This window comes from Condylura cristata, unplaced genomic scaffold (genome assembly GCF_000260355.1).
Source record: "Condylura cristata isolate star-nosed mole 26May11 unplaced genomic scaffold, ConCri1.0 scaffold00005, whole genome shotgun sequence".
Lineage (NCBI taxonomy): Eukaryota > Metazoa > Chordata > Mammalia > Eulipotyphla > Talpidae > Condylura > Condylura cristata.
Window position 1 is genome coordinate 44,187,386 of NW_004567106.1, and position 21,971 is coordinate 44,209,356.

Genomic DNA, 21,971 nt, shown 5'->3' on the forward strand with positions numbered 1-21,971 from the left:
CAAAGATGTCATTCAGTTTGCATGTTAAAAGCCTACAGTCCAGGGAACATACCTCCCCAAGGTGCATTCCCAGATACCTACTCTCCTGCATCTAGAGCACACTAACACTATTGCTTACTTATAGCTGAAGACCCAAATAACAGCACAATTTAGAAAATGCTGAAACATATAAAAAAGGAAGACAGCATCCATAATGTAATCCTGCCACTCAAGTGCTCAAGATCAAGTGCTATTAGCATCTTGATTTCTATCCTTTCAGACTTTTGTTACTGTGTATGCACAAGCACCTGCATTTTTACATAAGAACTGGATTACAGGGTACATACTATTTTCAGACATACTTTTTTAAAAATCTAGTGATGTTATAGAAATATTTCCATGTAGAGAAATATGTCGTCACTTTTAATATCTCACAGTTTGGTTATATCACAATGTTCCTAACTTTAGTTGTTTCCATACTTCCTAATAGGTTCTTTTCGTAGTCTTCCCCACCATAACAGAACACCCCTGTCCTGCAGGAGATAAAAGTGAACTACTAAGTGTGATAACAGTATAATGCTTACATAGAAAACTATTTTTCTTTTTCAAGATGCTTTTGGATGTCTTCAGAGGTAAAATATGTGCTTTCTGCAATTAGCTTAAAAGTCATCATCAAAAAATATAGATGAAATAAATACATATTACAAAATATTAATATGACCACTGCTCATATGTGGAATGCAAATATTCACTAGAGTCTTCTCTCTACTTTTCTGTAATGGGAAAATTTCATAACAAAAAGTAAAAACAGAGAAAAATCAGTAAGTAGTACAAGCTTGTGTGAAGCTTGTACTTTATCAAGGCTGAATGCCTTGCCTTGATAAATGGGGAGATATATTAAAAACACTTACCTCCTCTCCCTCCCAAAATCCTACTGAAATTGTTGTAAAGAGATAAAGAAGGCATGAGCATCAAAGAGATCAGCAGAGAAATGGTGACAGCGATGGCAATGTCTTCCCTCTAACCCCTAAAGCAACATGGAACCTCATTTCTGAAAGGTTTAAAATCACTTTGGAAAAGAGCAAGAGGAATAAAAGAAAATTTGGGGGGGTGCAGGAACTTTTGTAAAGATTTTCCTCACATTTCAAAAAGCACAAGGAAAAGGTAGTTTCCACCTACATCTGGACCTTGTTTTACCGGGATGTTTCCGGCACTATTGATATAGACTTTGAGCTGAAGTCAAAGATTGATGAAGGTGAAATGAAAGAAGGGTGGGGAAAGAAAGCCAGGTCTGAATCTTTGGGAACTATACCCCTTCACTTCTGGACTTCTTGTCCCATCTGATAAGAAACTCTTTGATATTAAATGTTTAGAATCTAGATGGTTTGCGACTTGCATTCCAAGCATCCTAACTGACAAAAGTGTGAGTGGGAGGCTTTAACATATTTTCAGAAAACAGAATATGGCGAGAGAGGTGTTCGCTGATGGGGAAAGGAGCTGAGCTCTCACAAAACCTCAGCCAAGCAGCATACCTGGGGCTCCCTAGAGCTGCAGAAGTCATGGAAGAGGTGAGGGTTAAATATTGCAGGAGGGTTGAAAGTTTTGATAGGTAAAGCTGGACTCAGCCCACCTACTTCCTTACATAACCAGATGGAGCAACACTGTCCCTCAAGTAAACTCTTCAAGAGAAGAAAAGTGTATTCTCTAGAGATAATGCTGAATTGAAGAGACTCACGACAGAGGATGGCCAGGCTTGGTAGAGAGCAAGAATGAGGCACAGGACTGGAACCATGGTTAACATGGTTATCCCTTGTCAGATTCTTAGTCAGTGCTCCTGGGCACAGCACTCGGCAGGTTCTTCCTTGAAAAACTGAATGAGAAAAGGTTGGAGAACTGAATGAGAAATCCACAGAGAGGCCCCCAGGTCTTGCTTTTGGGACTTCTCCAACCAGTGATTGGTGACCTGTCGATCATCTAGCTGACAGCCCCACATACAGACTTCCAATCAGCCTTTTAAAAGTCTTCTAAATATGAATGGTTAGGGAACAGCAAACATTCTCTAACATGAGACTGACCAAACAAACACCAAGTGCACCAACATATACATAAAACAAACCTGGAAGAAACAAAGGTAAAGGAGGAAAGAAGACAAACTGGAAAACCCATCTTTTGAAAGTACTAGAACGCTATTACCCTGACAAAATAATAGTATCTTGTAAGCTAAAGTAAGAAGTAATCAGATAAAAAGATCTTACATGTGTAATAAGTCGACTATTTTAATATGTGGTTTTTGAAGGTAAACTCTTAGAAAAGTGAAACAAGAGATCAGAGACAGAATAGGAGAAAAGTAATAAAACGGAAAGATCAGAGCAAAAGGACCAACATATAGTTACAGGGGTCAAGAAAGGGAGGAAAAAAATGGCAGTGGTGGAGAGAAAACAAGATATGACAGAGGACCGGATCTCAGGTGTTTCCATACTGAAAGGATCTACCGAGCAGCCAGTACAATGAAGGAAAAATGACCTGCACCAAGAGTGATCCTTGTGAAATTGTAGAGCCCCAGGCCTCAGAGATGAACGCTGGCTATGTGCAAAGAAAGGGGGATTAGTCAGCATGATATTAAACTTCTCAATCAAAATCTTCACTCTTAGAAGCCAATGCAAAAATGTCTCCAAATTTCTGTGGAGAAATTATTTTCACTCCAGTTATATCAGCAGTAAGGTGAGGGTATAGTATAATTAAAACATTAGATGTTTAAGTATTCTAAAGATTGACCCCCATGGGCCTCCCTGCTGGCACAGGGGTTAATGTCTTAGCCCCAGCTACCTCTGAGCTCAATCCCGGCTGGCCAGGGAGTGACCTACATGGCACAGCAGACCTCTCCTGTCTCAACCGCTGCTCCCCTCAGCAGTGGATTTCAGCAGGTCCTCCTGTTCTGCTCTCCACTGTCTCTAGTGAATCTTCTCACACCCTGCATCTCTGACCTACACCCCAGTTCTTGTATGCATAGATAAAATAAATCCTTTAAAAAAAAATTGATGTCTGGACCTTCCCTGGTGGCACAGTGGGTTAAAGCACAGCACTAAGAAGCTAAAGCCACTGCAGCATGAGTTTGATCCCCACCTGGGAGGTGATCATATGGTGCAACAGACTTCTCCTGACCCGCTGGCTGCTCCCCTCACAGTGTACTTGGTCAACCTGCCTGTTCTGCTCCCCACTCTGTCTCTGGTGAATCCTCTCACCACCCCTGCACTTCTGGCCTGTACTCCAGTTCTTTATGCATAAATAAATAAATCTTTAAAAAATTGACTTCCAAACCACCTTTTCATAGGAAGCCAACTGGGCCAATACTTTATCAAAACAAAGGAGCAAAACCAAGAGACAGGAAGGCAATGGGATCCAGGAAACAGAAACTCTAGTACAGACAGGTAAAAGTTCCAGGATGGCTGGGACTATTGTTTTTATTTATCATAGTCTTTTAGCACTATTTGATCTTTGTACCATTTGCCTCTATTACTTTGATTTAAAAAATGAAGTTTAGTTTAATGGGGAAAAAAATGGTTGGAAACACTCAGTAGGAAATTCCAGTTGTAAAAAAAAAAAGAGAAGAGATCAAAAGGACGAGAATCCTGGAGAATAAAGCTGAGCATGGAGACTGTGACCCAGAGCAGAATTGGCTGAAAGCAAAGACAGAAACTCGAAAGGCTGGTGGTGTGCTTGCGAGCATGCAGACCGAGGGCAGGAGTGCCAGTCTTCCCCTTGTAGGCTGCTTTCACTCAGGACGCGTGTACCCTCCTGGTGATGCTGGTGTGGGGGTGCTTTCAAGACTTTCCAGCTCTGATTGCTATACTCCAGGGTGGGGCCTGGAGGGAGTTTGCCGGAATCAGTCTGTGTTCTCAGAAAAAGCAAGGGTTGGCAAGGAGTGAAGGAAACAGGGCAACTGGTCACAAGAAAGTGCTGAGGGAGTCACTGTAAAGCTGCCACTCACTCTTTCCTCGCCATCCCTACATCACCTCTCCCCTCTCGCCCACTGCTGGTCACAGACTGGATATGATGATGGCGCAGTCCAGACCTGCTCCTCGGGACTTAGCTCCCACCTCACCACTGTGTGGATGCAAGGCATCAGTCTGGCTGAGTGCTGTGGGGAAGTGGGGAGGCAGCGGCCCGTAACTGAGTCTCTACTGTGCTAAGCATGTCACGTTCATTTTACCCAAGTTACCGACTGCCTTTGGTGACTGTCACTATTCTTGACATTTTTGAGATGAGGATTGGTTGCAAAGCTAGTGAGAGGTAAAAATGAGACTTGACCCTGTTTGATTTCAAAGCAACCCTCCTTTGCTTTGAAGTATCCATATTGAGAAATGGATGTAGAAGAAGCGTAGAGACAAAAGTCAAGGAGAGAAATGGCTTGCAGTCTGGCAGTTAACACTGTCCTAATGAGTCATGAACTGGAGTTGCTTTCACTTCTGACCCCTTGTTAAGTTTCTAGGATCTTCTGCTTCCCTTGTCAGTCTACAAAGTCACTGGATTTTGCCATTTGATACTTCAAAAATTAATTTTCTTTTAACTTTAGATGATATGTGTGGGTATCTCCAAAACAGGGAAATGTGACCAGATTTTGTCAGCACAGGCTGCCACAGCCTACCCCTTTCTCCCCAGGACCTGACTTGTGAGAGACCAAGGCAGCCCCCCTTTTCCAATAGTCTAGATGTCTTTGGCTGGGCTGGTGGTTGTCCATAGCCCTTGGGCTCTTAGGGGTGAGAAATAGATTCTCTTAGGACATATTAGAGTTGGGGGATAAAGGTCTGAGGCAAGTCTCAGGTAGTACCAAGGTCTTCGACACCTCACATTGCTTTCCATTAAAAGCCACCACCTTTTAATAACAGTGATTATTATGCACTTAGTCCGTTATCTCAATTCTTCTCAGCTCCATTTTAGAGATGGGCAATCTGAGACTAGGAAACACAACACCAAGCCTGTCTAGTCAGTAAGCATGGAGACCTGTACTCCCAATTCTGTTAAAACCCTTATTATCTAACTTTACCTTTTCCAGTTGTATACCCAACATCCTTTTTAGGCATTCCTGAATGTGAGAAGAAGGGGCTGCAGTTCAAGAACATGAAAACTGCAATAATTTCAAGGTTACCAAAAAGTTGTGTATGAAACAAATTCACACCTGTTAGCATTTCCTACAAAAGAACTCATGATTGGAAGGGACCATAGTAATTCCATTCATGTGTGATCCCCCCCCCATTATAGCTAATTAGTGTGACTGAAATATCTCATTCACATATACATACCTACATACATGATTAATGAGTAAAATAAATGTTTAAGTTTTATTGGAGGATATATCAAACTCTGACCATTCTTTTTCATTTTTTTTTTATTTCCTTGGGACTCATCTTACCTAAAATGAGTGAAGGAGGATGTCATTTCCCACTAACTATGGATCAGAATCACCTTTGAGTTTTTGGGTGTCTCCATCAGACTTGAGAAGCATCTTGGGTCTCCTTGGTGGTTAAAGTCTTAGTGCTTCCAAGCCACTGCAGCGTAAGTTCCGTTCCCCAGCCCAGTAACTAACCCACATACCGCAGCAGACCTCTCCTGTCCCACTGCCCACTGACCCCCTCAGCAGTGTATTTCAGTCCACCTGCCTGTTCCACTCCATGTTCTATCAACCAACCCCCCCACCCCTGCCTACACCCCAGTTCTTGTATGCATAAATAAAAATAAAACCTTAAAATCTTTTTATTTATGCAAACAAGAACTGGGGTGTAGGTCAAAGGTGTGGGGGAGGGGAGGTGAAAGGGTTCACCAGAGACAGAGCATGGGTCATAACAGGCAGATAGACTGAAATACAGTGCTGAGGGGAGCAGTGGGGTGGGCAGGACATAAGAGATCTGCTGTACCATGTGGGTCACCTCCCTGGCTGGGGCTCAAACCTATGCTGCAGTGGCTGCAGAAAGCTTAATAGTGCTGTGGTTTAATCCCTTGTACCACCAGGGAGGCCCCAATAAAAATAAATCTTTAAAAAAAAAAAAGCATCCTCAAGAGATCATTGTATTACCAACATTTGTAATGTTTTCCTTTGCCAATCCCAATTTCCAGACACATCTTTTTGCTAATTAATCCAACTCTGTTTCTTCTGCCTTCCTAAAAGATAAACAGGTGGCATTTTTCTACTGGTAAATATCCCCTGAAAACTGAACCCGAAATGAAGAGAAAAAGAGAAACTCTTAAGACACCACTGACTCTTTTTTATTTTTAATAAAATAAAAGCTTCTCGTTAAGGCAGGTACCACTGCTTGGGTAAAAGTGCATCCACTAGTCCGCTCAGTGGGGCAAGGAGAATACTTGCCAAGTTTTCAAGTTGGGTACATGTGTGACGAGAGAAGGACTGAGCTAGTTTCAGGTGCAGCTGAGTCTGCTTTTCTACTGGCTAGCAGGTAAGGCTTTGTGGGGATGCAAATGTCACAAGGAAGTCTGAAAGCCACTGCACAGAAGGTCCTCAAATAACACCATTTCATTTCATTATACCATTGATGAACAAAACCCAATTCCAGCCAGTGCTGAACAAAGCAGCGTTATTCAAAGACCACTTTGGTTACATACCCTTTCACTGAGAGACAGTTTCCAAGAACCTATCCACAACATTAAATGAGGACTTAATGTATATGGAGCTGAAGTCCTTCCCAGAAGTTTGGGACGGAACTATCGCCTCAATTCTAAAGCTGGGGTAATAGCCCTTTTCTGGTGTTACAACGAGAAGTCATCAAAAAATGACCTTGCAGAAGAAGGCCAGCAAAGGAAGTGGTGTGTAAATGGTGGCAACAACGAACCATGGTTCTGATGCTGGACTGCGTGGGTGGGAGTTCCACCTGACTCCGTTCACCTGAAGCTGAGCCTGCCCATCCTAGCAGGGGTTGCTGCCTGGCAAACCGGGTCAATGTTGCCCCAAATTGGAAGGCCTGAGGGAGAATCTGGTAGGTCATAACAGCTGTCATCAAACACTTTCTTTTCCTTTAAAAATCAGCTCCTCTCCCTTTTCATAACTATGTTCTCTTAATGTCTACTTACTGACTAGAAAATTACCTTTCAAGACTCACACTGGATGCATTAAAAATTACCAGACAATACCACTATCTGGATTTCTCATATTGTACTATTGTTTCCGTCTTATAAAATGATGAATATTGGAATACTATCTTCTAAATGCCAAATTCCTAAAAAGCAGGATTTAGGTCTCAAGAGTACCTAACAGCACCTTGCTTAGCGAGCAAGCACTTGACACACATTTCTGCATGAAGGGGGCCCTGCCTGGCCTGCTACCTGGAAATGGGTCTATTGCTCAGTGAGTCATGCCACTGCCTGTCAAAACAAGTATCAGGGGGTTTTAAAACACTCTCAGTTCAAATGGCTTTCAGTTCCGTTTTCTGTTCTTTCCTTTCTGCCTGGGACCACTGAATAAGACCCCCACACAGGTGGCTCATCTCTTTGGTATAGAGGGAAACATAAGGACAAATGGCCTCTGTTATTTTTTCACCCTGATCATAAGAATGCTGTAGAAAAAAATCCTAAAATATTGTGGCACATGGGTTTCTAAGGTGTGCTGACTTCCCATCCTTGCAGCTCTTCCCAACCCTCTGCCCCAGGAATCTGCCACTCATCTAACATAGGGCAAGGTAGGGCGACTGCCACTTTCACTAAACATGTGACCAGTCGCGCTCGACCCAGCTAGGTAGGCAGCGTCACCGGATCAAGAACTCGGGCTCGGGCTCCTTGTGCCAAGCTGCGACTTACCTCGGAAGCACAGAGTTATGTGGCCGGGACTTTGCAGGGGATGCAACTTTAGGTTCTGGCCCAGAGCTCCCTGAAGATCCTGGCAGGGAGTCCTGCACCGGCCCAGGTGGGTTTGGAAGCACTTCCCTTGTTGAAGTCAGGAGATGCTCTTTATCTTTCACTTCTTTTTCCCGGGACTTGGCTTTGTGTTCCGCCAGAAGGAGGTCAAATTGCTTTTTCCGGCCTGGGACTGCCCTCCGATGGCTTAGCGAGTGTGTCTAAGGAGAAGAGAGATGAAAAGCACAGCCTCTTTGATCAGCACATAAACCTGCTTCCCCAGGCCCTCCATTTCAGAAAGAGCAATTCATGAGAATTTAGAGGTGCTTGAAAAGTCAACTTCAAGGCAACAGCTCCTGTTCTGTGGCTGGGAAGAGACCACACAAACGCAACCATGCCCTAGACTGCTGATGTTAAGAAGCCAAAGCTTCTTCCAAAAAAAAAAAAAAAAAAAAAAATGGCATAAGATGACCAGCTTCAGCGCAGAACCCACGAAAACCTCTCTGAGGCAAGGCAACCGTGCGGGAGTGCTAGAGTTAATCCAGGTGCAAGTGGGAGGCTCGATCTGGCCCGACACACAGAGCCACCAGGCAGAGAGGGCCACGCCTGGAGCCCAAGAAGCACTAGCAGTTCAGTGTGCCATATGGGGCTTGGAAATATCCAAGGGCGGGCGCCGCCTGGGGCCAGGTGTCCCCCTGGCCACCCCGGTGTGGCTGGATCAGGGGCGCGGCAGAGCGTCCTCCCTCCAGGGCCGCCTTTCAGGGCGCCGCCGCTGCCGCTGCCGCCGCCGCTGCTGCTGCTCCTGCATACATTAAAACGTAGCAGGGTTTAGAACCGCCTGTGAGTGCCTATAAATACAATTTACTGTCTGGCCTCACAAGTAACAGGGGAAGCCTATTTTTTTTTTTTCCTTCTTAAAAAGCCAGCCAGCTTGAGGCAGGCACTCTGCTACCATGGAAGAGAAGAAAGCATTTCCCTTACAAAGAACAGCTGGGGGTCATGTCGAGGTTCCACACCCTGCCGTGTGCAGTGAGTGGCATGCAAACATTTCGACAAAGGCCCCAGCGAGAGCAGGAAGTATTTTTTATGGAAAGAGAAATACCTTGCAGGTGAGGGATCTTGTGCAAGGTTTCTTTGTCTCGGGATCCAATACTCCACAGTGTTTATTTGGGTCAAATTCTCTCTCTGGTTTAAGAAACAAACAAAATATAAGAAAAAAGGAGACTAAATAGGATTTGGCATTAAGACTACATTAAAAAATGCACATTTGCACCAACAAGTGAGACATTGTCAGGCAATCTGTTTTGTTTTGTTTTGTTTTTCCTTTTCAACCAGCTGCTAAATGCTTCAGGAACCCTCTTGGGGTGGGGGTGGGGGTGGGGGAGAAATGGCGCTCTTCTCTGAACCCAGAGTCCCCAAGTCCAGCTTCAATGGGAATGCGGAATGCAGCACAAGGCTCAGGGAACAGGGTGGGGGAGGCATGGGAGGGAAAGGAGCAGAGGGCTCTCACACTTGACTTCACTTGAGACGGGCTGTAGACCTTGCAAGCCCACGGGCCACAGTCACTCTCCTGGGTGACTCCAAGGTACATCAGCCCCTTTCCTGCCCTGGCTTCCTGCTGGTTTTAGCCTTGGACGTGGGAGCTCCTTCCTCAACATGCCAGTGACCTGCCTCTGAGGTTCTGCAGAGTCCTCTGCACAGGGTTTCCACATAGTCTCGCTGACCAGAAAAATCATTTACCTGACGCAGGAACACTTTGGCAGGGTTGCAGGTGAGGGCAGGGACATGTCTGGGTAGGTGCCTTATGTGGGTGAGAACCGGAAGGCTCACAGTTCCCAGTACGCAGCCTGGTGCTCCAAGTGGGAATGACATAGGGGGGTGAAGGACAATTGCAGGAGGCCAGGTGTCCCCAGCTCCTCTCTTCTGACCAGACTAGTGATGTCATATATTGCCGCTACTTTTAGGGAACCTGTTCATTTTATGCCCACTTCGGATTCTTTACCCCTTTCTGAATTACAAAAATGATGGGAGGAGGACCCTGCAGGCTTGAAAGCTTTACCTCTCAGATGGTGTGTGTTGCTTCTGGAAGGCGTCTGTGCCCTACACAGGAGGAGTGACACAGCTCTTCTGGGCAGGCAGGGTGACGGGCAGCAATGTGTGTGTGTGTGGGGGGTGTCTATGAATTTGGTGGTGTGCTCTTAAGAGCCTGAATAGCTACAAACTTAAAAAGAGGTTACCTAACCCGAAAAACTGCCCAAATGTGTTGGAGTAAACCCTGAGCATAATAAATGTTCTATTTTTAAAAGAAGATTTGGGGTGGTGGTTGCAGCGGAGGTCATGATACTGATGCAATAAAACCATTCTTAGATCCAGATACCTGGTTGGCTATCAAAATACTTCCCACTGCTTTTGTGCTTGTCCTTTTTTTTTTTTTTTTAAGCTTCACTTTTCAGAATAGAAAACTGCTATGCCTGGAGATGCCCATTTACAAGTCCTGTCTGCCTACCTGGGCACCAGGCCACAGGCTACCTGGCATGGAGTTCTTTCCCTTGGGTCTGTGAGAGTCAGACCCGTGTCCAGACCCACAGCAGCACTCATACTGGCCTGGAACTGAGCGGGTTGTTTGGCTGTGGGTGGGAGCTGGCTGCCAACAACAGAAACAAGCAAGAGACCCAATGAGACAAAACAACCAACAAAGTGCAGTAACAACAAATAGCTCAAAAATCCCCCAGCGCCCCAACGACTTCAGACTGGGCTGCAGCGGGAAGGTCCAGTCACACTTCTGACACAAGAAATCCACACCCTCTGGACAACGTGTCCAGCTGGACCCACTGGTTTCCAGGGACTTTGCCACCCGCTTCTGCAGAGGGCAACTGAACTTATCACTCAGTCAGGAGTTGGGGTGCCTGTTATACAGTGAGGGCCCCTGATATTCAAAGTGAGTGCCCGGTCCTACCTCTGTGTTGGTACACAGAGAGATTTTCAGGGTACACTATTGTGTTATTTGAATGCCACCATGTGTGAAGAACATAAAAATTTATAGCTTTTTTTGATGTTCTGGAGAAAGCAGAACTGCCATATTTAGTTCTGCAACTAATCCAAAGCAAGTATCCTCCACATGGTGACCACTGCGCCAGAGAGCAGCCATTTGCCTTTACTGAGTGCTCTGGGGAGCTGCTAAGCAAGAGACCCAAGGAAGCCGCCCACTCCAAACACCCCATCTGCTGTGCCAGCCCAAGGCCTACCATCGGGGAACTCCAGCCTGATTACGCGGGAAAGGCAGCTAAAGGCCCAGACCAGACCCAACCTGGAAACCAACTAGGCTAAAGGGCAGAGGTGGCATCTTCCTCTGGAGCAGTTTCTGACGGACAGTCCCAAGCCTGCCCTGAGTAGCTACGAGATGTCAGAAAGACTGTCCAACCTCATGGCTATGGCACGTCTACCTGTCCTGGGTCATCTATCAGCACGATGACCAGCCCCTTGGGATGAACGGACTAGCGTGGCTGGAGCAGACTGTCCTGCCTCCTCGGCCACGAGGGTGACTCCCAGCAAGCACTAGCCCAGAAATAAGACAATGGTCGCTGCACTTTTTATGTGGGGGTCCTGTTTGCAATTATACATCCCCCTAAAATGAAACAGATCTGCTTAATTCTAAGAGCACATCACTCCTTGGTTACTATTGTGACTCATCTCACTGACGTTAAGGACACAGATACATACCTGAAAGTCTCCTGTAAGGCTTGTTGTTGTTTTTGGTGCCATTTTGGTGTTTCTTGTCTATTGTGGCAGATAGAATTCCTTTGCCATTTAAGATCTTCTCTGGGGAAGGTGGCACTGACTTGGACATCAAGACTGGTTTAATTAAAGGTGGGGTGGAGACAACAGAGGATGAGGTGGAGCAGGAGGTGACCGCAGTGGTGGTTGTAGAGTTCATTTTGACGTTGGCACCATCTGCCTTCACCAGGTTAGGGATTTTCTCTAAACTGACTACAGGAACTGGAACGCTGAAAAATAAATGAACAAACACATACAGTTGCCTTCTTTCATACATCTGGTTGGCTGAGAAGCTATACCTGCTTGTCATTATCAGAACACTTCCTTATCACTTATTTATACTCCTCCTGTAAGGGAGCAGCATGATTCCAGTTTTGATGGGAGGGAGGTTCATGCCTTGGAAAGGATCAACAGGGGGTTCAAGGCTGGAATGGTGCCAGGGATGGCATCAGAGCTGACTGATTACCTCCTGTTCCTGTTGTCCCCAGAGATCCTGCAGCTCCCCCTACTCAGTCTCTGTATGTCAGTCTCTTAGACAGCACCTTGGGCAGAACAAGGTGCCTGCTGTGAAGCTCAGGAAGAGATGCTGTTTGTCCCCTGATGCTGGGACACCACTGTGCCACTTGCTGAATCACGCCCCCACCCCCCAGCTGCTCAGCTGGCCTCCCACCCGGAGACGGGGCCTGACATCTGCTTAGCTCCATAGAGCTGACAGGCTCACACCACGCGGAGGCATGGCTGCAGGCCAGCATGCCACGCTACATGCTGTCAGAGGACTTCTGGATCACTCTTGCATCCTGGGGATGGGCTCAAATTGAGTGAGCCGCCATGTAACATTATCTAATATTCCATTTTAGGCAGCTAGTTATGTAAATAGGCAATTCTCAAGGCTGGCAGGTGAGAGGATGAATTTTAAGAAGAGAGAGCACAAAGGTATATGTTTGCTCTTCAGAATCTGTCACCTTAGCCCCATTTCCCTGCTATTTCTCCTGTAATGGATGTGCATTTGATTTCTGTGCATTTAATGCTGGAGGACTCTGCGTCTGGGGGCCTGGAGGAATCTGTCTTGGGGCCTTAAAAGATGAGATGAATATGCTTTGCTTTGGTTCCTGAGCAAGATTCCCTTTCCTCCTTGCAGGAGGGCAGAACACTAACACTTAAGGCCCCCAATCATCTGAGCTGAGTGTGCAGCCGACTTAGCTATTTGAATGCCAAATGATCTAGGATATGGCTCACACATGCCTGCAGACAATGTGGGGCATGAATGGGAGGCTGGTTCTGGCAGGGGAGGAGTCTTATCTGTCCACATGGCTGGCTGCTTTTCCCTTCTCTGAGATTCATTCACAGATCATTTCTTTGTTTAATTTGTCAAATTAAAGGCAACCCCTGCCCCTCTTCTGAAATAGGGATACTGATGTCATTGAGAAGGGCACTCAGTGGGGAGCAGTTTACCACAGGGCTTCGCCCCAGGACCATGGCTTTTTTGGTCTAGGGAAAAGTGGTGTGGGCCTCCTAGTCCCAGGTGAGGGAACTGGGATGGTGACTTTTAGCAATACTAGTTACTGACAACTCTACTCTTGATCAGAATGTCTCAATCACTGAAATATAGCTGAAATGCTGCTACCTTCTCAAAGCACTCACACACTACACAAGAGCTTGAAAAGTCAGCACTCTGAGAGGTTATGAAGACGTTACCTGTTGAAATTAGTGTTGCATTCCTGATATTTTCCAAATGGTAAATACTGCAAAATTGTGGGATATATCATCTCCTAGGTTCATTCCTTCACTCAATTTTAAAAAAACACAAATTATATAAATCAGGGTCTTGAAGAGTTATCTGTACACTTGTGTTGGCAGCAGTATAATTCACAATAGCCAAAAGGTGGAACTTCCAAGACTGGAAGAATGGAATATTATTCAATGCAAAGGAATATTATTTAACCTTAAACAAGGAAATTGGCTACACAAGGACTTGAGGACACTATGCTAAGCTAATGGAAAAAAAGACCAATGCCATAGGGTCCCACATAGAGTGGCCAAGTTCACAGACAGAAAGTACAATAGTGAATGTCAGGGACTGGGGGCAGGGAGAATGAGGAGTTTAATTATTAAAGAGTTTCACATGCCATTCACAGCAACATGGACGGAACTGGAAGGGATCACGCACAATAAAATAAGCCAGAAAGAAAAGGAAAAATACCGGATGGTTTCACTCAAAGGAGGATTGTAGGGGCCCAAATAAGGGACTGAGGGGAGGGGGTGGATATAATAATTATAACAAAGTAAAAAAAAAAAAAAATCCACAGGCAACTATAATCCAGAGACATTCTTCAGGGTGCCAGGAGAGAAAATGGTTTAAAACGGAAGAGAAGAGCACAAGGGTTAATGGTGATGGGGATTCCTGGGGGGGCCCAAACGTGTGGATAAAGCACACAATATGTGAAAATGAAGAATGATGTAAAAAATATATGATTTTAAAGTAATGAAAAAATTATTAAAGAGTTTTGGTTTTGAAAGACAAGCGTTCTTAAGATTTGTTGCACAAAAATGTGAATACTTAAACACTACTGACCTGTACATTAAATGTGGTTAAGATGATAAATTTCATTAAGCGTAGTATATCATAATTTAAAATTTTTGAAATGTAAAAACCAAAACACCACCCACACAAATTATAAAACTTATACAATTTTTATAGTCAATAAGCTTTTTAAAACTTTTTAAAAAGTTAAACTTCAAGAACTGTGAATATGTGGGCCACTATCCAGGTGAGAAGGTTTGCTAGACTTCCAAGTGACCTTCTCTGATAGACAAAACCAAGTTTGTTCAGGAAAGGAAAACAGGACCTTAAAATTCTAGACGTGGCTCTAGTCAGACAAGCCAGCGTGAGTACAGGGAAGGCCTCCAGTTTCTGTGAAAAGTACCCAGGGCTCAGGTTCAGCATTCATGTGCTCAGCAGACAGATACAATGCTGGAAGAGAATAATCCAGAATGACTGTATAAACGCAAATGCACTTAATAAAGGCCAACAGGTCCTGAGATGCTCACACTGCAGGCTGGTTTCTCCCTTAATTTTATGTCTGGCTCCAACATGTTCCTGTGAGGGTGCAGGTGCACTGGGTCTGGTCACCTGGAACTTTGCTGCTTGACTCATCTCTTTGGCAATGCTTCTTCCCAACTGTGTATCACTGAGATTGAGTCAGGCCAGCTCATACCTATGACTGACCTCCTAATTTGGAATTTCTCCACTATTGCATGCGTGGCTTATTCCTATCCACTGGTGCTTCTAGAATTCTAGCTGCAATTCAATCCCAGGGCTTATTGGCAGGATGTGGAATTGAAGCCCACCAGAAACCAGAAGGAAAGCCTGAAGTATAGTCCTCTGGGACTGAATATCCTAGAGAGGGATAATATCTGTTTCAAAAGGGGGCCTTCCATGGTGGTACAGGGGTTAAATCTCAGTGCTATCAAGCTATAGGCAGTCACTGCGGCATGAGTTCGATCCCTGGCCAGGGAGTGAACCCATATTGTGCAGCAGACCTCTCCTGCCTTGCTCACTGTTGCCCTCAGCAGTGTACTTCAGTAGACCCACCTGTTGTGCCCCCCACTCTATCTCTGGTGAATCCTCTCACCCCCTCCTCCCCTCACACCTGTGGCCTAGAGCTCCAGATCCTTTATGCATACATAAATACAATAAATTTTTTCTTTTTAAGAACATTTCAAAAGGATTGCAAAGACCTAGTGAGTCAGTAAGAAGCTGAACCACAGAGTAAACACTCCTGATGTCAGGTGAATAGGCCACATCTTGGCAGCTGGAGGAGAAGGGAGATGGAGTTGCTTTGGGTGGGAATTCGCAAGCATGTCCACTAGCTAATGAAATTATAGATAGAGTCAAGAAGAGGCTGGCAACTGCCCTAACACTTTTATCTTGGGCATCCTCTCTCCCCGCCAAAGATTTTGAACTTCCTTTCCAAACCTGCTTCTGACTCAAGACAGAGAAGCAGGCAGCTCCCCGGGAGTGGGGAGGCTCCAAGGCGCCTCGGACAGGGCGGGGAGGGAGTGAAAATCGTCCCTATTTGCCCTGGCCACCCTTATCTCCCAGTATAAATGTCAGGTATCCGTCCTGCTGAATACTTGGTTTTCTTTCTTTACTACTACATCCAACAGCCCCAGGTTCTGAACTGATGGAGAAAGGAAGAAACGATCACAAGATGGTGTTGTGCGATTTGGAAACCAATCCCAGAGAGTCAATCCTTTCTTCAGTTGGGTTCTGGCTGACGTTAAGACGTGGCTGAGCATCCAGACCCCTACTTCATGTACACACAGACCCCTGCCCACGTCTCTCCTCTGACAGCTGGGGAGCCATCACCTCAGGGATGTCTTCTGCATCCCCCCCATTGCCCCCTTCTCACTCCAGCTTTCCAGTCAGTGAAGAGTCCCAGCCCTGGGCAGGTAAAGGTCCCTTCCAGATGGCGGTGGGCCGTGAGTAACAGGTTTAATTTTTCTCCACCTGGACATGAGCCAAGACTGTAGCCCCTGCTTTCACAGCATGGGCATCTGCCTGTGGTGAGTGTACTCACACTCACGCCAACACCTCCGTGCGGTTAGGAGCTGGGGGGGTGGCTAGTTGGCAACACCTAGCTGACTAACTAAGCTGCCTGTTCTTCTGTTTGCTTAGGTGATAAACACGCCTGGCAGTGAGTTCTAAGGTTGGCTGGAGCCCCTAAACTTCCTTCCCTTTCAGCTTTAAGGGATGTACTCTCACAAGTCCTAAGTCCCACAATTAGTGGCATCTATCACCTCACTGCTATCCTCCCTTGGAGGAGCAGTGTTTGAAAGAGAAAGAAGAACTGCTCTTCCCCTGCTGCTTTCATAATGGCTGTTTTGTTCGCTAGGGATGAACTCTTTCAGGGAGCCCAGGGCTGCAGCGTGTTCCCCTGCTGTGTGTAATATACCAGGAGTAGTTATCTCCTTGTTATCTCTGTACTTCTGTTTCAGGTCCTAGGAAGGGATCCTTGTCCCTCGACAGACGGATGCAGCACACTGGCTTCTAGTGTGCTGTTGCGGCTGCTGTGGTCTTGCCTGTCAGAATGTGCCTTTCTGAGCCAAAGAGGGTCCTCCCGGCACCCGTAGATTCCCCACCCTGCTCAGTGATGCCTGCAAGTGAGCGGAGGTGGAAATCACACGGTGTTATTTGAGGGCCACCAAGGCATCTCGGGGGCCAGCTACTTTCTATGCTTTCTTGGTGATCATGATGTGTTCTTTCATCATCAACAAATAAGCTTTAAAAGGATGGTTCAGAAAGTCTTTTTAGACCTGCAGAAATCATTACCAGTCCTGCTACGCTTACCAGCACGGGGTAAAGATGGATTTGACAGGCGTGTGAAGACATATGGTATTTGTGCTGTGGGTTATGTGTCTGATGAGAGTTCTCAGCTGTTTGATTTCTGCCCACCAACTCCTTCAACAGAGGCCCATGTGCCTGTGCTTTGGGCCTGGCAGAATTTTAAGGATCTCTGATTTTCTAGCAGATCCTTGTGAAAGCCAGCTCACCAAGCCTTGTCTTCCAAGCACTGATAGCTTAAGTCACCCCAAGGAAATGGGAAGTTGTTTTGTTTTAAAAGGCCCCAGAAAAGGAGTTCTTTTGGGGGCTTTTAGATGTACTGTGGAAGGTCTATTGGGATGATTTATACCTACTTTAAATTCATTTTTAAAAAAGATTTATTTGTTCATACAGAACTGGGGTATAGGCCAGAGGTGCCTATACAGAACTGGGGTATAGGCCAGATTTATTTGTTCATACAGAACTGGGGTATAGGCCAGAGACAGAGTGGGGAGTAGAACAGGCAGATTTACAAAGTACGCTGCTAAGGGGAGCGGTGGGAGAGACAGGAGATGTCTGCCGCACCATGTGGTCACCTCCCTGGCCAGGGATTGAACTTTCATTGAAGGGGCTTCAGCCAGCTTTGCAGCACTGTGCCTTAACGTGTTGTGCCACTAGAGAGGGCCCCCAACTTAAATTAAGTTGAATACTTAAATGGGATGTTTCTAAAGACTAGGAGTCAGGTAATCACACACAAAAATGAGCCTAAGTAGCAGGTATATACAGGATGTACTACATAAATCCTGACCCATGAATAAATGGTATTTTTTTATCCTGAAAAATATTGCAAAAACTTTCAGAAAGCCAATTTGTAAACACCTTAAGCAAACAGAAAACAGGGCAATCAACCCCAGAGCATGGTAAATAAGAAAATCTGCCAGATTAATCAGCAGTATTCTGAGGCTGAGTGTCAGGACTGGAGAGGAACTGCTGGGTATAATCTCCCTGGCCTTTACACAGCTTTGGATTCCCTCCCATATAACACACCCTCGGTAAGCTGGGAAAATGTGGTCAGACCACATAGTGACAGGAGTGAGTGGCTCTGGCAGCTGAGGCCAGAAAAGATTGGTTAGCAGGGTCTCGTGCCAGCTCGCAGTAGTACTCAGTGGAGCTTGTAGGGACACATCCCTGGCTAAGGAGGTTAAAGCATCTTTATCAGTGACTTAGCTGATGAACCAAGACCCCTCAGTTGGTAGAAGTGATTAGGAGGTGAGAAGAATGATGCGGCACTTCCCTTAAACTGGGTGGGGTGGGGAAGGGGAGTGAGCTAGCTGACTTTGATGAATTAAAGTGGACAGAAGCAAGTAAAGTAAAATAAAGGATGACAAACAGGGCTGAGCTGATAGTCTGTGTGGTGTCACTGTTCTGGCAAATTCAGACTGTGGAGGGTGTTGCAAAAGAGTTTAGGATAATGGTTGGGTATACAGGCTTTGAAAAAACCTATATCTGGGCTCGCCTATTTCTATTGCTAGACTTACGATGAGGAGAGAATCATCTGGCTTTTTCTAGGCAGGGTCTCAGTGAGTCCTTGAGGACTTCTGTGAGCATTAGAAACGGTCATCTGGCCTGGCTGGTGTAAGTTCTCCCTTGCTTCCTCGGTGCAGCCTCGTACCATGCAAAAGCCACACAGGCACAGGTGGCTGCCCTGCCTAACTGGTCTCAAGACATTGCCATTCAGGGCCTCATGGGTAAAGTGAAGCGCACTGTGGATATCTGAAGTGATTAAATGAGATAGAATACAAACTGCTTAGCATGTTGTTCAGCACAAATGGCCCCCAATAAACTGGAGTGAAAATAAAAAGGGAAGAGGGTCAGTTCGATTTCATAATCCCACCTGCTTCTTAGCTCCTCTTTTATCCCTAGCGAAAACTGGACTGGTTTGAAATTCCCACCTCAAAAACATACTGTGCAAGAAGAGTGAGCGGGGAACGCCAGCCTCCGCCCAGACAAACACGCTGTCTCCTGTTACCCTGTGGTGTTAGGCAATGCCAGCTCTAACAGGTCTTCTGGAAGGATAGCTGCAGGTGCCCTTTCTAGGCTGCTTCAAATATCCTGGAAGCAAGAGGCCCTGGGAGGGCCCAGGAGACTAGCAGCCTCTCTTAGGCACTCTCTGGCTAGTCAGATCCTGAGTGACGGCTCCCAGAAGGTGGTCTCTGAGCCCACTAGGAGAAAAAGAGCCCTAAGTATCCCGGCCTTTCTGGGTAGTTGTAATGTTGCAAGAATGTAGAAAATAATAAGCAAGCTACAGACGAGAAGGAGAGAAAGAGGGGAAGATTGGAAGGTTTGGTAGAAGTGAGTGAAGCATGTGCACACACGGGGGTGTACAAATGTAACCTCAATGTTATACAGATATGTAAACAACTGACCGATTAAAAACACATACATGGAAAGGAAAACAAATATACGGGAGAACCAGTTCCGGCACAGTGAGGTGAATGCCACTGGGCCCACCGTCTCTGGGGCTAGTTTGCCTCAGTGGTACAGCTTCAGGCAGTGAGTCAGGAGAGAGTTAAGACAACCCTCAGCCGAAATAGCTACCTGGCCCATGCCTGCACTTCCTGAGAAGAGCCTCACTATTTAAAAAATGAACACTCCAGGGATTACAACTGAGATAGAAAAAGGCACAAAATGATGTAAAACTAAAATATTATATTATTTAAAAAAAAAAAAGAAAGAACACTCATTGAACACTCATATCAATGCATAAATGGTAGCAGGCCCTCTGAAGACAGGATTTGCGATGGTAGAGACCAGGAGGTAAGCGGGTTCTGGAAGGAGGGCTGGTACTGAGCAAACAGCCCCCTCCCTGCACCAGCGCCTCCTGGTCCAGGTGAGCTCTCTGGAGCAGCAAGTGGAGCTCCCCTCGGCAGCCACCAGAGGTCATTGGCTCCTGCAAGTGGAGCTGAAAGCTGTCCTGGATGCCCTACAGTCCTCCTAGTCTTCCAGCAGCAGTGCACGACTTAAACTCAGTCTCTCTCAAGCCCTGGAGCTAACACTTGTCCAGGGAGAGAGACTCCTCACAAAACAATCCCCTGCCTGGGTATGCTGGGGACAGGGATCTGGGTTTAGGACCTCTGCTTGGCTTTCAGGAACCTTACTCTGAGCACATGGAGGGGTGAGAAAATGGCATAGCATCACTGGCTACAGGGCAGGATATTGACACCCTCTGTTCTCTAGTCTCAGAGCAACAACCATGGGGTGCTTCTGCTCTCTCAAGGGGTCCAGAGTGGGAAACTCTGCCTGTCATTCACTCTGCTTTTTCCTTCTCGGTATCAAAGAGAACCAGCAGTATGCAGACAGCCCTATCCTTCTCTACTTCATCCAGAATATTATGTAATTAAAAAAAAAGATTTATTTCTGCATACAAGAACTGGGGTACAGGCCAGAGGTGCAGGGGGTGAGAGGACCCACCAGAGGCAGTGTAGGGAGCAGAACAGCCAGACCTAGTGAAGTCCACTGCTGAGGGAGCAGCGGGTGGGTCAGGAGAGGTCTGCCACGCCATGTGGGGCTGAGGATAAACTTCACAGTGCTGCAATTTAACTTCTTGCGCCACCAGGGAGGCCCCACTATACATATTTTTTTAAACCGTCAAGAGTTTTAGTGGCCACACAGACCTGGAAAAGACTCAGGAAACTCTCTGTCTCAAAATTAAGTAACCTTCTATTTTCAAATCACTCTATGTTCACAACATCACCGTCTAGTTTGACACACTGGCTCTTGCCGGCACACAGTCGCTCACAAGCCTGCCAGGTCACTGTCTGCATGACCAGGTCAGGCTTCATCATTGGTTGTCTGGACCTGGAGGGACTCCCCACCACCAGTCTTTCTGTCCCTGCCTCTGCAGTTCCTCTCAGACACAAATACAAATCTGACACTGCTGTCTCCCTATGGAGACATGGGCTCCATGTGCCCAGAGTACCAAAGGGTTCTCTCTCTCAGGACACCCACCGCTGCTCCAACGCCTACTGAGAGCTCCGCCTGCTCTGAGCTCGACCGTGCCTGGGCTCCTCCTGTTGCCTGGCCCTGATCTCTGGTCCTGGTGAACAACCCCCAGCCCCGGTCTGCCCAGATCTTCTCTCTCAACACTAGCTCTTCCTTCCTAGCTTTTTCAGCTGCACTTATCAAATCAAATGAAAAAGTTTTATTTCTATTTCTAGTGGCTGGACCAAGCAGTAAGGCACCTGGGGACAGAAACCTCTACCTAATGTGTATATATCCCTTCAGAGTTATGTTGGACACACATAGGCCTTGAATAATATTATTTCCTATGGCATTGTTTTGTTTTAAGCTTGGAGGGGGAAAAATCCCACCTGATATTAAGCAAAATAACATTATTCAAGGAGCTACTTTCATTATGTTGTTTTGCTTAAAGTCACAGTTTCCAAGAACCTATCCATGATGTTAAGTGAGGACTTACTGTACCTAATTTGGCACTTAGGAAAGGATGAATTGAATGAATTAAAGTTCTCAGTGGAAGTTCAGTCACATGCAATAAAAACTGAAGTAGCTCTTAACCGGAAGACATACTTTTTAGATAAGGGCCAGCCTGCTGTTGTGTCTTTTTCTGGCAGAAGAACCAGAATGATGATGAACATGAAGACAGGGAGTGCTGGCAGACCTTCTCCTACCCTCCAGCTCTTCACTCCTCTCCTCTCCCTTGACACACACAGAGCACATGCATTGCTCTATGCACATCCACAGAGGGTCATGTTTGTCCTCAATTTACAGATGAGGAACCACAGGTTTAAAAGGCTACCCCAGTTTCTGTATCACAGCACCGCGAGTGAGAAGACAAAGGATCAAGTCCCAGCTTTGTAACTATCTCATCTTCAACACCCAGCAGACGCAAAAGAGACTGGGGCTATAAAAGCATCTGAAAATTATAATGTACTATGCATATATGAAGGACTCCTAGCCGTGGCTGCTCAGATCCCTTCCACTAGCGAGCCATTTCCCCCCTTCTCAGCTGTCCTAGCTTATAGTTTGTCTCCTTAGA

At 46.0% G+C, this 21,971-nt stretch overlaps 1 protein-coding gene across 6 annotated transcripts in view; it reads right to left on the bottom strand.

The window, feature by feature from the left end:
• The window catches only part of ATXN7L1 (ataxin 7-like 1), a 215,545-nt gene that overhangs the window by 18,150 nt on the left and 175,424 nt on the right, over positions 1 to 21,971 (bottom strand). For all 6 annotated transcript variants that reach the window (XM_004676920.2, XM_012721020.1, XM_012721019.1 and 3 more), the window contains 3 exons: positions 11,539 to 11,822; positions 8,921 to 9,003; positions 7,783 to 8,039 (listed from right to left, as the gene is read on the bottom strand). In XM_004676920.2, the coding sequence (XP_004676977.1) occupies positions 7,783 to 8,039; positions 8,921 to 9,003; positions 11,539 to 11,822 (624 nt within the window). The remainder of the gene's footprint in view (positions 1 to 7,782; positions 8,040 to 8,920; positions 9,004 to 11,538; positions 11,823 to 21,971) is intronic.